At 35.2% G+C, this 18,581-nt stretch overlaps 1 protein-coding gene and 1 pseudogene across 3 annotated transcripts in view; both read left to right on the top strand.

The window, feature by feature from the left end:
- Nucleotides 1-468: 468 nt before the first annotated feature.
- Nucleotides 469-18,581, top strand: part of LOC140533611 (solute carrier organic anion transporter family member 1B3-like) — an 86,809-nt gene continuing 68,696 nt past the window's right edge. The window contains exon 1 of one of the 3 annotated variants that reach the window (XM_072653559.1): nucleotides 469-555. Coding sequence is in view for 1 of the 3 variants with exons in the window: in XM_072653558.1 (XP_072509659.1) it covers nucleotides 5,105-5,209 (105 nt within the window). In the remaining 2 variants the exon portion in view is untranslated. Of the gene's footprint in view, nucleotides 556-5,089; nucleotides 5,210-12,094; nucleotides 12,221-18,581 lie in introns of those variants that run through there. The other 2 variants (XM_072653558.1, XM_072653560.1) reach the window with 2 other exon arrangements.
- Nucleotides 5,222-7,200, top strand: LOC140533614 (anaphase-promoting complex subunit CDC26 pseudogene; annotated as a pseudogene).

The raw sequence follows: 18,581 nt of genomic DNA, 5'->3' as shown, positions 1-18,581 counted from the left end.
GAAAAAGGTAGCAAATTTTATACTCCTAAGAGTTAAAAGAACTTGTAGAAGCAATCATTTCTTTTCTAAATTCAATTCTTTTATATTAAATGACTCAAAAAATTGGGAGAATTTGAGAGAAATAATTTCTTGGAGTAGAAACACCAGGTGACTATAACTCACCAACATTGCCCAATGGTAGCCTACAAATAACTCTCAGAGCTAACTTAAACAATCATTTTTTAATGTCTGTTATGTTGCAGGTCCTGTCCTAAGCTCAGGTGATGAACTTTAATGTATTTTAACATTTTTTGAAAATATCAATGTGATTATTTTATTAACCTAAGTTTATAATAAATGGAAGTAGCTGGGAAACAAATAAAAGCTCTCTTCCAAAGTTTTCATTAATGAGGTACTTTACTTCTATTTATCTAGGACTTTGGCCAGACAAATGGTTAATGATCACTAGAAAATTAAAAAAAAAAAAAACCAAGCTGACTGTTTAAAGATAGTTTATTTTATATCAGTACATAAAGGCATGGATGTGTTGCTGCTGAATTATAATTCTAAATCTAGGTAAGAACCTCTATATTTGTTAATCTAAATATTTTTTTCAATATTTCACTGTATGTACCTGATGTTTCTTTTTTTGTATTGAAATTTATTTATTTAAGTTTTCAACATTCATTTCTACAAAATTTTTGGTTTCCAAATTTTCTCCCCATTTCTCCACTCCCCCCACCCCAAAATGCCTAGCATTCTAATTACCCCTATCACCAATCTGTCCTCCCTTCTAACATCCCTCCCTTCCCTTATCCTCATCTTCTCTTTTGTCCTGTAGGACAAGATAAATTTTTATACCCCATTTCCTGTATTTCTTATTTCCTCATTGCAAGAACAATACTCAACAGTTGTTCCCAAGTCATCCAAGAAATACAGAACTATAGGAACTGGAATCATGCTATCAAACAAAGCAAAACCAATATTCACAATGTAAAATGGATGAGTTTTGAAGATTTTTTCCTTTTCCTCTTTTTTCTTAAAAATGTTATTGTAATATGAGATGGATTTCTGCTATAGGAAAGAAGGAAGTATATTGGGAAAATTTTTGGTGATGTAAAAAAGGAAAATATAAATGAAAATGTAATTATCAAAATAAGGCAATCTTTGTTTTTAATAGAGGATCATCTAGATTGATTGTACTGTTAGGTGTAAATCTATGAGAAATGCTGTATCTCATTAATTTTAGAACCAACTCAGCCTCAGAAGTCCATGGTGTAATTGACATTTTCACTTTCCTATGATCAAAAGTGGTCCCAGGAAATTAAACTCATCCAGAGAGGAAACTTAGGCTAAAATTGTTCTCTCAAAGCTAGTGTTTTTCAGGTCTGGAAAGGCATTGACATTCATCTTAAACTATGCCTAGAGGTCTGGTTCAGTTAATAGTGTCTCAATTCATGTAACTAGTAAGTGGCAGGTATCAGCATCCACATCTTCTGTCTCTCAGTCCAACAATTTTCTCACTATACCCACTAATCAACCTATCAGCATAACATTTTTCTCTTAATATTTATGTTACACAAACATTTCTTCTTTTGAACTCTGTAGAAGGCAGTTACATAGTGGGAAGCTAGGTGGCACAGTGGATAAAAAGTCTGGAGTCAGGAACACCTGAATTCAAATCCAACCTCATACATTTACTGTGTGACCCTGGGCAAGTTACTTAACTTTGCTTGCCTCAATTTATTCATCTGTAAAATGATCTGGAGAAGGAAATGGGAAACCATTCAAGTATCTCTTCCAAGAAAATCCTAAAAAGGGATCATGAAGAGTCAGACTTGACTGAAAAACAACAACAAAAAGTGTTGCATAGTGAATACAATACCAGACTGGAGATAGGAAGTCCTCAGTTCAAACCAGACAGCCTAAACGGCCTGTCTGAACCTGTTTCTCTCTCTAAAAGGTAGACTGTGTAACCTCAACTCTGAATCTACAGCCTCTGGAATTCTAGCTCTCAGTCTGTTTCATCTCCCTAGAAAGGATCAGATTCCTGATGAACTTAGGTAGAGTGTGCTAAATTTCTGAGATATCAGAAAGATCTGCTGCACAAAATACTGTCCTTACCTATTATGTGATGCTTGTAATTTTTTTTCTTTCGGTACTCATTCCTTTAATTTACAATGTTAATACTGTTATGATGGAAATATTACTGTGAGAAGTCAAAATCTGAACTATTCTCAATATATAGAGAGAGGAGAGTGTATTATAAAAGAAGGCTCTGTTTGAAGTTACAAGATCTGAATTCAGATCCTGGTCTTGCTACTTGGATGATTTTAGGGAAGTGATGTAACTTATATAGTCCTTAGTTCTCATTTCTTTTTTTAAAAAATTTCTTTATTTAACTTTTGACATTCATTTTCACAAAATTTTGGGTTCCAAATTTTCTCCCCATTTGTCCCCTCGCCCCACCCCAAAATGCCGAGCATTCTAATTGGCCCTATCACCAATCTGCCCTCTCTTCTATCATCCCTCCCTTCCTTTGTCCCCATCTTCTCTTTTATCTTGTAGGGCCAGATAACTTTCTATACCCCATTACCTGTATTTCTTATTGCCTAGTAGCAAGAACAGTACTCGGCAGCTGTTCCTAAAACTTTGAGTTCCAACTTCTCTTCATCTCTCCCTCCCCACCCATTCCCTTTGGGAAGGCAAGCAGTTCAATATAGGCCATATCTGTGTAGTTTTGCAAATGACTTCCGTAATAGTCATGCTGTTCAAAACTACCTATATTTCCCTCCATCCTATAATGGCCCCCATTTCTTCTATTCTCTCTTTTGATCCTATCCCTCCCCAAGAGTGTTGACTTCTAATTGCTCCCTCCACCCCCTGCCCTCCCTTCCATTATCCCCCCACTCTGCTTATCCCCTTCTCCCACACTTTCCTGTATTGTAAGATAGGTTTTCATACCAAAATAAGTGTGTATTTTATTCCTTCCTTTAGTCAAATGTGATGAGAGTAAGGTTCATGTTTTTTCTCTCACCTCCCCCCTTTTTCCCTCCACTGAAAAATGTTTTTACTTGCCTCTTTTATGTGATATAATTTGCCCCATTCCATTTCTTCCTTTTCCCTCCCAATGTATTTCCCTCTCACTGATTAATTTCATTATTTTAAGATATGATCCCATCTTATTCAATTCACCTTGTGCTCGCTCTCTCTCTCTCTCTCTCTTTCTCTCTCTCTCTCTCTCTCTCTGTGTGTGTGTGTGTGTGTGTGTGTGTGTGTGTGTGTTTTATCTCACCAGCTACCCAGATACTGGAAAAAGTTTCAAGAGTTACAAATATTGTCTTTCCATGTAGGAATGAAAATAGTTCAACTTTAGTAAGTCTTTTATGACTTCTCTTTGCGTTTACCTTTTCATGTTTTTCTCCATTCTTGTGTTTGAAAGTCAAATTTTCTTTTCAGCTCTGGTCTTTTCATCAAGAATGCTTGAAAGTCCTCGATTTCATTGAAAGATCATCTTTTCCCCTGAAGTATTATACTCAGTATTGCTGGGTAGGTGATTCTTGGTTTTAGTCCTAGAGCCTTTGACTTCTGGAATATCATATTCCACACCCTTCAATCCCTTAATGTAGAAGCTGCTAGGTCTTGTGTTATCCTGATTGTATTTCCACAATACTTAAATTGTTTCTTTCTAGCTGCTTGCAGTATTTTGTCCTTGACTAGGGAAACTCTGGAATTTGGCCACAATGTTCCTAGGAGTTTCTCTTTTTGGATCTCTTTCAGGTGGTGATTGGTGGATTCCTTGAATACTTATTTTGCCCTCTGGTTCTAGAATCTCAGGGTAGTTTTCCTTGATAATTTCATGAAAGATGATATCTAGGCTCTTTTTTTGATCATGGCTTTCAGGTAGTCCCATAATTGCAAAATTGTCTCTCCTGGATCTATTTTCCAGGTCAGTTGTTTTTCCAGTGAGATATTTCACATTGTCTTCTATTTTTTCATTCTTTTGGTTTTGTTTTGTGATTTCTTGGTTTCTCATAAAGTCATTAGCCTCCATCTGGTCCATTCTAATTTTGAAAGAGTTATTTTCTTCAGTGAGCTTTTGAACCTCCTTTTCCATTTGGCTAATTCTGCTTTTGAAAGCATTCTTCTCCTCATTGGCTTTTTCAACCTCTTTTGCCAATTGAGTTAGCCTATTTTTCAAGGTGTTATTTTCTTCCGCATGTTTTTGGGTCTCCTTTAGCAAGGTGTTGACCTGCTTTTCATGCTTTTCTTGCATCTCTCTCATTTCTCTTCCCAGTTTTTCCTCCACCTCTCTTACTTGATTTTCAAAATCCTTTTTGAGCTCTTCCATGGTCTGAGCCCATTGAATATGTATTTTAGATGTTTGGGATACAGAAACCTTGACTTTTATGTCTTTCCCTGATGGCAAGCATTGCTCTTTCTAATCCAAAAGGATGGGAGAAGATATTTGTTCACCAAGAAAGTAACCTTCTATAGTCTTATTTTTTTCCCTTTTTTTGGACAGTTTCCCAACCAGTTCCTTGACTTTTGGGTTTTTTGTCAAAAGTAGGGTGTACTCTGGGAATCTGTAAGATCTCAGTTCCTCCAAGGTGGCACAATCAAGTGTGTATTGGTCAGGACATAGGGAGGGATTTTTTGTGCCCAGAATCTTAACAGTTACCTGTCCACAGCCACTTGGCCTCCAGTTCCACCAAGTAAGCACTGGGGGCTGATTTTCAGATAAGCTAGATGGGTAGGGCCACCATTCAGTGTGAGACAAAGACCAGCTCCCACAGGGCCTCCACATAGATCAGAGGCAAGAATCAGCTCCTCATTGCCCCCAGGGTTTTTACGCTCCAGCTGTGGAAGCAGCTTCTGTGCCTGCCAATGTAGCCTCCATGGTGGCTGCCTAAGGCCAGAGCTATGGGAAGGCCCTTCTCCCTTCCTGGCTAACTGAAAAAACCCTGTCACTGACCTTTGGTACTTGTGGGTTGAGGGATCTGTGAACCTGCTGCTGCTGGGACTGAGGATTCTGCAACTGAAGTTTCCACCCCTAAGGGCTGTTCACTAGCAACGCTGCACAGCCAAGGCTGGACTGGGCTCCACTCAGCATCTGGTGCAACAGATGTTTCCTGTGGGCCTTTCAGGTCACCCTGGGCTGGAAATCTCTTCCACTCTGTTGTTCTCCACTTCTGCTGCTCCAAAATTTGTTGAGAGTCCCTCTCTACAGGTATTTTATGGGCTGTGTGGGGGAGCCTCCCAATCTGTGTCTTTCTGCTCCACCACCATGGCTCCATTCCCCCCTGATGTTTCTTTAAAAAAATGTTTGGGGAAGTCTTTTGCAAAATGACACATATATAGCCTGTACTGAATTGCTTGCCTTCTCAGTGGGAATGGGGAAGGAGGGAGGGAGAGAGAGAACTTGGAATTCAAAGTATTAGAAACAAATGTTGAGAATTATTATTGCATATAACTGGGAAATAAGAAATACAAGTAATGGGGTATAGAAATTTATCTTGCCCTACAAGAGAAGAGAGAAGATGGGGATAAGGGAAGGGTGGGGTGTGGTAGAAGGGAGGATACATTGAGGGAAGGGGTAATCAGAATGCAAGCTATTATGGGGTGAGGGAAGGGGAGAGATGAAGAGAAAAATCTGAACTCAAAATTTTGTGGAAATGAATATAGAAATCTAAAAATAAATAACTTTTAAAAAATGAAAAAAATGTTTGGGAGAAATGTAGTCCTTGCAGTCAAGCCTACCATAAGTTGACACATCCATCCCCACCACAGTATGCTTGTTGTAGAGCCTCTTCCTTCTCCCTAAATTTTGACAGTTCAGTGGATTTGAGTTGTATGTATTGAACTGCTACCAGGATGCTCCAACGAAAACCCACTCATCTGGAGCTGCAACTAGATGACATTGAGAAATTTGAGTATCCAGAAGGATCTGGAGACTCATAAAAAACAAAGGGAAGAGGTGGACATGGTGGGAGCCAGTGATGGGAAAAGGAGCTATTGGTCTGAGCGGTGACCACAAGACCTGAGAACATATGATCAATGACTGAATTGGTTATAAATCTCAGCCCAAATCCAATAATAATTCATCTCAGTTTGGAAGTTATGAGTTTTAGAGTTTATGGATAAATTATCCTGTGTGCTTGCCTTTGAAAAAGCAATGAGATGAAAGCAAAAGTTAAAATATTATTTAGAGAACTGAGCTCTTGAAAACAATCAGAATATTTTAACTCCATGACATCCTTGTAAGGCTTAACTTCTTTATTCAGGAAAAATTTGGACTCTAGTTGGTATCTGAAATATTTTCATCTTCCTCTCCAGAAAACTTATTTTTTTAAATAAAGACAACTTTAGAAAACTAATGTTTCCTCCATTTACTTAAAGCTTATTAAATTATCTGTCTATGTTCTGATTTTACTTTTTCCTCAAACTTGAGAATTTTGCGTTAATCAATTTTGAAGTGAGACGCACTGTTTATGTTCTTTAGTAGCCAATTTAGAGTTATACCAAGAAACTAAAGTAAGATGGGTTAGGGTAGGATGTCTAAAAGATGTTACTATTCTCACTCTCTTTTTAACTAATTCCTAATACATTGTACCCGATTTCTTATGTGTCTGCAGTCTATTTAGGCAAATTATTCATTAAGGAAGTCTACCTATGCCAGAGCTAATATCATAGATAATAGCAGATCCCAGGGAGCAAAGGCACTGATGATAGTTGGGGTAAAGGTAACTGTTAGAAATAGTTGACTGAAAATAGGAAGATGCCAAGAAACCTCTGAACTCATTCTGGGAGATATTTTTTTCATTTTGACAATAGTAATATGAGTACAGGAAGAATTAAAGTTTCGAAGTAAATAATGGACAGAAAACATGAATAGTATCTCTCTTCCCTCCTTTTCAATTTCCAGAGATTCATGGCCTTCTCTTCGTGGGATTTTCTAAGTCGTAAATAAATTCCATCCAGTTATTCTTTGGAGTTCAGGAAGTTTATATATGGGATTGTAAATATACAGATGACTTGTTATTGAGAGTAATTTTGGTTGAATAGAAAGAATTGAGATAGCTAGGTAATAGTGCCAGATGTGATATTTAATAACTATGCATACTCAGGAAAGTAATTATATCCACTACCTCAAAACAGCTTTTTGGATTTATTCTTCAAATTCCTTCCCAAATTCCTTCTTTGCTCCAATTCTATAAGAAAGCTTTCCATGTGATTTCATTCATCTTGTTTATTTTAATTTTATATGGTAATTAATTTAAAATATCTATTAAAATATATTAGTTGAACATACTAAATATCTATTAAAATATTTGTCTTTCAAACATTCTCAAAGACCAAATATAACATAAACTTTGTTAGACCAAAATTCCCAATTGTTGACTCAAACATGGTTTATATATCCTCCCTTCTAATGGTTCTGTATGAAATATAACTTAATTAATTGAAATAATGTATTGGGGAATCAACATAATTCACTAAGTAACCATATTTGATCAATTGCACGTTATTTTTCCCTTTTCATTTTTTTCTATATGCATAATCCAGAAGCAATTTAAGGAATTTTAAGTAATTAACTTTGACTAACGTCCTGTTTCACTAAAATATTCTCAATATCCTATCATTCCTCCTTGTGATATTATATCTTTCATCTTCTTGTGAGCTAAAATCATTGAAAAAAGTCATCTACAATCAGTGTCCCTATTTCTTCTCCCCTCACACTGTTTTAAACCTATATAAACTGACTTCTGTCCTTAACATCCAACTTAAACACATCTCACAAAGTTACTAGTGATCTGTTTAACATTCAATTGTTAAAAATTTTGTGTTCCAAATTCTCTCTTCCTTCTACCACTCCTTCGCCCACTGAGAAAGTAAGCAATATGAAGTCATGCAAAACATATTTCTACTTTAACAATGTTTTTTTTTTAAATCAAGAAAGATGGTGAAAAAATATGCTTTAATTTGCATTGAGTTCATAAGATTGATCTCTCCCTCCCTCTCTCTCTCTCTCTCTCTCTCTCTCTCTCTCTCTCTCTCTCTCTCTCTCTCTCTCTCTGAATGTGGATAGTAATTTTCATCATGGATCCCTTGAAATTATCTTGGATCATTGTCTTGGTCAGTGTCATGAAGTCTTCACATTTGAGCTTCTTTACAATATCGCTATTACTGCTTATAAGGTGTTCTTGCTAATGCTCATCTCATTTTTCAGAAGTTCATATAAGTCTTCCCACCGTTTTTGAAATCACTCTACTCATCATTTTTTACAGCACAATAGTATTCCATCATAATCATATGCAACACTTTGATCTTTGATAGACAGTCTTTCAATTTCCTTTTTTACCACTATAAAAAAGTGCTTTTTTTTGTACATATAGGTCCTTTTCCTTTTTTCTAATTTATCCATTTCTTTTTTTTATATGTAATCCCAATGCAATCACTAACTCCTATGCCCTCTGGCTATGTAGAATCCTTCTAACTACAGTAACAATCACAAAGTTCTTAGGAGTCACATGTATCATCTTCCCATCTAGGAATGGAAAGAGTTTAATATTAAGAAGCTCTTCATATTTTATTTTCTCTGTTTACCTTTTCTGTTTCTCTTGTATCATGTAGTTGAAAGTGAAAGTTTCTATTTCTATCTCTGGTCTTTTCATCAGCTATGATTAAAATTAGTCTATTTCATTACATATCCATTTGTTCTCCTAAAGGATGATACTCAGTTTTGCTGGGTAGGTTATTCTTGATTGTAATACCAAGGATTTTGCTTCCTAGAATATATTCTAAGGCCTCTACTCCTTTAAAATGATAGTTGCTAAATCTTGTGTGAGCCTGACTGTGGCTCCATGATATTTGAATGGTTTATTTCTGACTACTTGCAGTATTTTCTCTCTGCCCTGTGAGCTCTAGAATTTGGCTATAATATTCCTGGGAGTTTTCATTTTAGGAAGTGATTGGTGAATTCTTTGCATTGGTATTTTATCCTCTGGTCCGAGGATACTGGGGCAATTTTCTCTCATAATTTCTTGAAATTATATATATATAATATCTGTCTTTAATCATGCCAGACAGGCCACTCATTCTTATTTGATCTCACTTTGATAGATTTTACAGATAAGTTGCTTTTTTGTTCAATGAGATATATCATAGTTTCTTCTATTTTTTAGTCTTTTGATTTTGTTTAATTATCTCTGAATGTCCTCTGGAGCCAATAGCTTCCACATGCACAATTTTAATTTTCAAGGCATTCTTTTCTTCATTGTGCTTTTGTGCTTACTTTTCCATTTGGCCAATTATGCTTTTTAGTAAGTTGTTTTATTTAGTGAATTTTTATTTCCTTTTTAATTTGATCAATTTTACTTGCTAAGGAATTCATTTCCTTAGTGAATTTTTATATATCTTTTTTTCCCATTTGTGTGCTTTCTTTGCCCAGCTGTTGACTCTTTTTGCATGATTCTCCTATATGACTTTCATTTCTTTCCCCAATTTTTCTTCTGCCCCTCTGATTTTTAAAATTCTTTTTGAGCCCTTCTAGGAGTTCTTTTTGGACCTGACATTAATTCACACTTTTCTTTAAGGTTTCACGTGTAGCCATTGTCATCCTCATCTGAGTTTTGATCTTTCCTGTCACTAAAGTAACTTTATATGGTCAAATTCTGTCTTGTTTTTGTTCATTTTCCCAACTTATATCTTAACTTTAACCTTATGTTCAAGTTGGCCTCTGCTTCAGGGGCCAAGGGGATACTGTCCCAAGCTCCAGGTTTTTCATGCTGCTATTTTTAGAGCTAATTCTGGAGACCTGCACATTTTCAGTCACTCCTATCTTGACTTGTGCTTTGATGACCACAAGCCCCTTTTTAGACCTTGCACCTGTGACTAGGATGTCTGCTCCCCTACAACCTCATGCTCCACTGGGCTAATGATCCTCCTCACCCTCAGACTTTGACCTGAGTCTGTGGACCAGATCATCTTTCAGGCAATGCAGTCCTGTACACAATGTCTGATCCCCTTACCATTTGTGGGCTGAAAACTCCAGGAGTGTTTGTTGCTGATTTACTTCTCCCTACACTGCTTTTCTGGGGCCTGATGCTGGTTTGCATGGACCACCTGTTCTGAATTGTGCTCCACTTTCACATCTGTGAGAGAAAGACAATTCCTGTTGACCTTCTAAGTTGTCTTGGGCTGGAAAATTGTTTCACCTTCTCTTTTTGCTTGTTCTGCTGCTCCAGGATTCATTTTGAGGAACTATTGTAAAGTTGTTTGGAGAAGAATTTTTGAGAGCCCAGGCCAGTTCTTTCCTTACTCCACCATCTTGGTTTCTATTCCATTATCAACCTTTTTTTGGCACTATTTTAGAACGAGTTCTGGTGGTTTATAAATTTTTGATGTTTCTTAAGTTGGTGTGATCCAGATAGAGGTGTGATACCTGCTCCACTGATACCTCAGGCAATTCAGTTCCTTAGGACCCCTGCGCCCTTCGGAAAGCAATGCTCCTTTTAGCCCTGGAACTGTGCCCCAGAAATAGGTATAGGCCATAGAGGATGCCAAAATATACCCTGTATTGAACTCACTGCTATGCTGGGAGTCCTCTGTAATGTCTTTCTGACCACTTGACAGATTCCCTTACTGTCTCTGTCTTGAGATTTTCCAAATTCACTATTGCTGTTTTTTCCACCACAAGGCCCACCAATGATATTGCACCACACGGACTCTGAGCTAATCAATACACTAGTGTGATAGACATTTCCTTCTGGCCTTCTAATTTGGGTTGAGTTGAAAAAAGGCCTCACTCCAACCTTTTGTTGGTTCTACTACTCAAGAATTTGATTTTGGGTATTATTTTAGAATTTGTTTATAAGGGAAATTTGGAAGATCATGACTCTGCCATCTTGGCTCCTCTACCTTAAATCTCCTCAATGATCTCCTTACTACCAAATCTGAGCTTTTCTAGGAGAACTTCTTCGGCTTGGGACCAATTCATATTTTTCTTTGAGTCTTTGTATTTAGATGTTTTGACATTGTCCTCTTCTAAGAGGAGGGAGAACATTCAAAACATGGAAAATATTCAGAGAAAATGACAGAAGTCAAAAGATGGGGTGTGTTGTTTAAGGAACAGCAAGAAGGCTTGTGTCACAGGACTGAAGGAGTATGTTGGGGAGTAAGGTGTAACAATACTGGAAAGGTAAGACAAAGATAGGCTAAAAAGGGCTTTGAGCGCTAAACTGAGCATTTTGCATTTGCTCTTAGAGGAAAGAGGAAACCATTGGGGTTTATTGAGAAAGGGAAGTGTGTGCATTTTAGGAAAATTACTTTAATGGTTGACTAGAGAATGAATTGGAAAGAGGAGATTTTGATTTACATATTTTGTCTTCCCCATGAAGATGTCAACTTCTTGGAGCAAGGAGTGTTTTTGCTTTTTCTTTGAATCTCTAGTATTTAGCATAGTGCATGGCATATGGTAATTGCCTAGTAAATGCTTGTTGATTGACTGTTCTTTCTGAGATGATCCTCAAACAAGAGCCACAATTTAGGCTATGAAGTCTATGTTCAAAATTCTTCTAACTTAGGAATATGTAAATTACACATTGATATGTATATTTTAAATGAACTTTGTTTTATCTTAGATTTCTTCTTTTCATGTTTATTTCATCTTCTGGCACTCTGGACAACAAACTCCTCCCCCAGAATACATGTCTTCCCTATTCTTCTCTAGTACAGAGTGTACTTTTTCTCATATCTCTGTTACACTAAAAGAGGTAGGTATGTTTTCTTTTCAACACTGATAGTTCTTCTGACAACACTGACACTTTCTTTTTCAGCACTGTTACTCTGTCTCTGCTTCCATCTCTCAATAACCAGTCTTCCTTTGAGGTTCACTATATCAAAATACATCACTTTCTCAGAATCTCTGTGAAAGTTATTGATCAATCCTCCCTTCATTCACCCTTTTTTCTCAAGAAAAAATATAAAAAATTCCTCTTCACCATAACCTCTGTGTTAATAATTAAGAACTTAATCATAGATAGAGATATATAGATATATTGACGATCGATTAAGTATTCTGACTTTCCAGTCCACAGATCTCCTCCCAAAACCTTTACCTTCACTATAGTTATGATGAACAAAACTAAGAAATAAACAAAAAAAAAAAAAACCTGACCCTTGGAAATTATTATGATGACAGGGAAGAACAAAATACAAACCAGATCTGCGTCCTAAAAAGGTAAAAGCAAAAGGAAAATAACCAATATGTTAAAAAAAGTATTTATAGAAGTTTTTATGTGGTGTTAAAGAATTGAAAATTGAGAGGAAGACAATCAATTGGGGAACGGCTGAACAAGTTGTGGTATATGATTTAAATGGAATATTATATTTATTGTACTATAAGAAATGATTACCAGAATGTTATCAGAAAAACCTAGAAAGACTTACACGAACTGATGTAAAGTAAATTGAGCAGAACTAGGAGAACATTTTGCACAGTAACAGCAATGCTGTAAATTGACCAACTATGAATGACACCTATTCTCATCAGCACAATGACACAAGAAAATCCAAAGGCCTTATGATGAAAAATGCTATGTCCAGAAAAAGAACAAATGGTGTCTGAATTCAAATCAAAACATATTTTTAAACATTATCTTTCCAGAGTTTGGAAGAGTTTGTTTTTCTTTTATAGCATGACTACTTCAGAAATATGTTTTACATAACTGCACATGTATAATGTATATCAAATTTCTTGGCTTCTCAATTAGAAGTGGAGAGAGGAAGGAAAAAAATTTGCAACTCAAAATTGTAAAAAAAAATGAATATTAAAATTGCTTTTATACACAATTTTAAAAAATTAAATGTTGAATATATTTTTAACAAAGCTCACAGGAGAAAATACTTCCCTAAAAATTAGATTTGGGCAAGTGGAAGCTACTGATTGCAGGAGACATCAAGAAGCAACAAAACAAAGTCAAAAGAATGATGAAAAGGGAAAAGAGGAAGTATATCATTGGAAAAACAATTGACCTAGTAAATGAATGAGGGGAGATAGTTTAAAAATTATTGGACTACCTAAAAACCATGATAAAAATGAAAACAGCCTGGAGAGAAGAGGCACAGGTCATAGGATGTGGGAAAATTCACATTAATCTTAACTGTGGATGTGAATGGGAGGAACTCACTCATACAATTGATGTGGATAGCAGAATGGATTAAAAACTACTATCCTACAATATGTTGTTTTTAAGAAACATAGTCAAATTGAGTCACCTATGGAGTTAAAATAAGGAGCTAGATCAGATTATATATTTGCTTTAGCTGATGCAAAAAAAAGACAGGAATAGCAATCATAACCTCCGACACTGTAATGTTAATTATGTTAAAGAGACTTAAAGATCTTCCCTACCTATTAATGAGTCTGCCAATAAAGGAAGCTTGATTAGGAGAGATTTGTTTTAGAGGAAGGCCCACACCTTTTGTTAATTTCTAATGAGGTACTGGTTCTCAAGGGTTGTGATGCCTTCTGGCTCTGAAAAGTGTATATATACTCTGAGGTGAGTTTTTTGTTTTGGTGCTTGCTCATTGCAAGTGTTTGTTTGGCCAGATGAGAATCTGAGTAGCCTGCTAAGGGCTTCCCTGGCTTCGAAAATTCAGAGGTTGGTACTTCTCTTTCTGGTAACTATGTATGTATGTAATGGTCAGACAGTTGAATCTGTCTGTTGATCTGTGATGTATGTATTGCTTGGTCAGACAATTGGAAGCTCTGTCTGTTGGTCTTTATTTCTCTGTTTATATTTCTTTGAAGTTCAGGTTGTTGACTTTCCCCCCTGAACTAAGTGAATGATATAAGCTCTTGATTAAAGTGATTGTTGACCCCTCAAAAGTTTCTTTCCTTTTAGAAAAGCAGATGTAAGAACCTGTGCAGCAGACCCTCCTGCATATGCTAGAGTTCTTTCTGTTACAGACACAAAAGCAAAACTATATCTAATTAAAAGAGACAAGTAGAGAAACTACATTTTGTTAAATAGTACCATAGATAATGAGGTAATACCAATATTAAAAATAGGCACATCAAATGGCACAGCATCTAAGCTCTTAAAAGTTAAAAGACTTATAGGAGGAAATAGAGAGTAAAACTATAAAAATAAGGGACCTCAACTTTCCCATCTCAAAACTACATGAATCTAGCCACAAAATAAGTAAGAAAAAAATTAAGGAGATTCATAGAATATTAGAAAAGTTGTTTATGATCATCTTCTAGAGAAAATCAAATGGGAATTAAAAGAAATACACCTTTTCTCAGCAGTATATGGTGCCTGCACAAAAATTGACCATACGTAAAAATCTCATAACCAAAAGCAGGAAAGCAGAAATAATAAATGCCTCTTTTTCAGACCACAGTGCAATAAAAATTACCTTCAATAAAGGGCAATGGAAACAAAGATTAAAAACTAATCAGTAGCTAAATAATAGAATCCTGAAAAGCAAGCAGCTCAAAGAACAAATCATAAAGATTAAAAATTAATTAGGCTAAAGAGAAAGGCAATAATTATATAATGCATGCAAATTTATGGCATGCACTCAAAGCAGTACTTAGGGGAAATTTTATAAATCTAAAAACTTATGTGAATAAAATAGAGAAAGAGTAGAGCAATGAATTGAGCATGTAAATTAAAAAAAACTAGAAAAAGAACAAATTAAAAATCCCTGTTAAATACTAAATTGGAAAACCTGAAAGTGAAAGGAGACATTAATAAAATTGAATGTAAGAAAACCATTGAACTAAATAAATGAATAAATAAATAAATAAAAGTAGGAGCTGCTCCTATGAAAAAAATTATGATAGATAAACCATTGCTTAATTTGATTTGTTTTTAAAGAAAGGAGCAGGACTTCCAGGAGCCAAGATGGAAGAGAAGGCAGTAAATAGCTGTCACTTTCCCATATTGACTGAAAAAGTAGAAAATAGTACCCCAGAGAAAACTTTGGAACAGCAGAGCCAGCAGAAAGATGTGATGGAGCAGTCTTTTTGCCAAGAAATACTGAAGGATCAGTAAGAAAGGTCCCTTTCACACAAGTAAAAGGAGAACATATTCCAGGACAGGAAGCATCTCAACAAGGCAGCAGCAAGCCCAACCTTAGCAAACCTCTGGGAGATTCTGAGCCCCATTGTGGTGGAACAGGTAAATGTCAACACCAGAACCCACCATAGGCTCTACGATAATAAGGGGAACTGGTAGACTCCAGTTCTGAGAACTGCCATATGCTCCAGTGCAACCTCTGGCAAGCAGGCTTCCTTCAGAGGTCAAGTCTCCACATGCTTCAGTGGTGGTTGGACCTCCCCATGCTTCAGTGTAGATCTGAGAAAATGTAGAAAAAGTTCACCTGGCCTCAGCACTCACCAGACAACACCACTAGAATATCAGCTCAGCACAAGGTAAGCTGCCAGATGCCTACAGTCTCTAGCTGCCAGCGTCTGAGGCCCCAGCAAACAATTCTAATCTCAGACAAATCAAAAGCAAAAGTAAATCTAATTAAAAGAGATAAAGAAGCAAATTGCATCTTGCTAAAAGGTACTACAGACAATGAAGCAAATCAATCCTAAATATGTATGAACCAAGTAGTAAAGCAACCATATTCTTAGAGAAGTTAAATAGACAATAAAACTCTATTAGTAGGGGACCGCAACCTCCTCCTCTTAGAACTAAATAAATCTAATCCCATAATAAACAAGAAGAAAGTTAAGGTGGTGAATATAGTTTTAGAAAATTTAGATATGATAGACCTCTTGAGAAAACTGAATGGGAATAGAAAGAAATCTACCTTTTTTCTCAGTGGTACATGACACCTACACAAAAATTGACCATGTATTAAGGTATAAAAAATTCACCATAAAATGCAAGAAAGGGCAGAACTATTAAATGCATCCTTTTCAGGTGATGATGCAATAAAATTACATGTAATAAAGGGTCATGGAAAGATAAATTAAAAATCAATTGGAAACAAAATAATATAATTCTAAAGAATGAGTGGGTCGAAAAACAAATTATCAAAACAATCAATGATTGCATTACAGTGACAATAATGAGACAATATACTGAAATTTATGGAATGCTGCCAAGGCAGTATTTAGGGGTAATTTTATATATCTAAATGTTTACATGAATAAAATAGAGAAAGAGGAGATCAGTGAATTGGAAGTGCAACAATAACAACAACAAGGAACAAATTAAAAATCCTCAGATAAATACCAAATTAGAAATTCTGACAATCAAAAGAGAAAGTAATAAAACTGAAAGTAAGAAAATGAATTATTAAAAAAAACCTAAGAGCTGGTTTTATGGGAAAAAATGAATAAAATAGATAAATCTTTGTATAATTTGATTTAAAAAGAAGAAAATTGAATCACCAATATCAAATATGTAAAGGGTGAATTCACCACCAACAAAGAAGAAATTAAAGTGATAATTAAGAGCTATTTTGCCAAACTGTTGGCCAATAAATCTGAGAATTTAACTGAAATAAATGAATATTTAAAAATATGAATCAACATGATTAACTGAAGAGGAAATACTTAAAAAATACAATTTTAGAAAAAGAAATTGAACAAGCCATCAATGAACTCCCTAAGGAAAAATCTCCAGGGCCAGATGGATTTACAAATCAATTCTACCTAACATGTAAAAAACAATTAATGCCACTACTATTTAGTTATTTGGAAAAATAGGTGAAGAAATAGTTCCACCAAGTTCCTTTTATGACACAAATATGGTGCTGATACCTAAACCAGGAAGAGACAAAACAGAGAAATAAAATTAAGGCCCAATTTCCCTAATGAGTATTAAAGCAAAAATTTTAAATAAAATATTAGGAAAGAAATTACACCAATTTGTCATGAATAGAATACACAATGATCAGGTGGGATTTATACCAGGAGTGCAGGACTAGTTATTGAACTGTTAAGAAAAATATAAGTATAATTGACCATATCAGTAACAAAACTAACAGAAATTATATATTTATCTCAATAGTTGCAGAAAAAGCTTTTGACAAAATACATCACCCATTCCTATTAAAAACACTAAAGAGCATGGGAATAAATGTAGTTTTCCTGAAAATGATAAGTGATATCTATCTAAAACCATCATCAAGCTTTCTATGTAATGAGGAGAAATTAAAAGCTTTCCTAGTAAGATCTGGAGTGAAGTAAGGATGCCCGTTATTACCATTATTATTCAATATTGTCCTAGAAGTGTTAGCTGGGCCAAGAAGAGAAGAAAAAAGAAATTAAAGAATTTAGAATAGGAATAGAAAACAAAACTATCAAACTCTTTGGAAAAGGGAAGGATTTATGACCAAACAAAAGATAGAGAATATTATGAAATGCAAAATGCATAATGTTGATTACATTAAATTAAAAAGGTTTTGCACAAAGTCATTGCAACCAAGATTAGATGGGAAGCAGGAAGCTGGGAAGCATTTTTTTTAAAGCCTGTGTTTCTGAACAAGTTTTCCTTTCTCAAATATATTGAGACCTGATTCAAATTTATATGACTATAAATCATTCCCCAGTTGATAAATGGTCGAAGTATAGAGTTTTTTTTCAGATAGTTTTCAGATACAGAAATTAAAGATATTTATAGTCATCTGAAAAAAATTCTCTATAACACTGTTATTAGAGAAATGCAAATTAAAACAGCTCTGAGGTACTACCTTATATCTATTAGATTGGCTTATTTGATAGAAAAGAAAAACCAAAATTTTTGGAGAAGTTGTGGGAAAATTAGAACACTAATTCATTGTTGGTGGAGTTGTGAACTATTCAAACTAGTCTGGAGAGCAATTTGGAACTGCTCAAAGGGCCATGAAAATGCATATCCTTTGATATAGCAATACCACCACTAGGTATGTATCTCAAAGAGATCATAAAAAGGTGAAAGGATCCACATGTACAAAAATATTTATAGTTGCTCTTTTTGTTTTGGCAAAGAATTGGAATTTGAGTAGATCCCCATCGATTTGGGGAATGGCTGAATAAGTTGTAGTAAAATAAAGTAATGGAGTTGTATTGTTCTATGAGAAATGATGAGCAGGTAGATTTCAGAAAAATCTGGAAAGACTTGCATGAACTGATGCTGAGTGAAGCTGGCAGAACCAGGAGAACATTCTACACAGTAACAACAACATCATGTAATGACCAACTTTAATAGACTTACATAGTCTAAGCAATGCCATGATCTAAGACAATTCCCAAAAACTAATGATAGGAAATGTTGCCCATATCCATATAGTATGAAAGCAAATTGAAGCATACCATTTTCACTTTTTTTCTTGTTTTTTCTCTTGGATTTTCTTTTATTGTTCTGATTCTTCTTTCACAAAAAGACTAATGTGGAAATGTAATTACTATGATTTTATATGTATTACCTATATCAGATTGTTTGATGTCTTGGGGCAGGGAGAATGAACAGAGGGAGAAAATTTGAAACTCAAAACATTATAAAAGATAATATTGGAAACTATCATCACATGTAATTGGGAAAAATAAAATATTATTGCATGGAAAAAATATATTTTAACCTTAAAATGGTATT

This window comes from Notamacropus eugenii, chromosome 3, assembly GCF_028372415.1.
Source record: "Notamacropus eugenii isolate mMacEug1 chromosome 3, mMacEug1.pri_v2, whole genome shotgun sequence".
NCBI lineage: Eukaryota > Metazoa > Chordata > Mammalia > Diprotodontia > Macropodidae > Notamacropus > Notamacropus eugenii.
The sequence above is the reverse complement of the archived record's forward strand: the minus strand, read 5'-3'. Positions and strand labels throughout refer to the sequence as shown.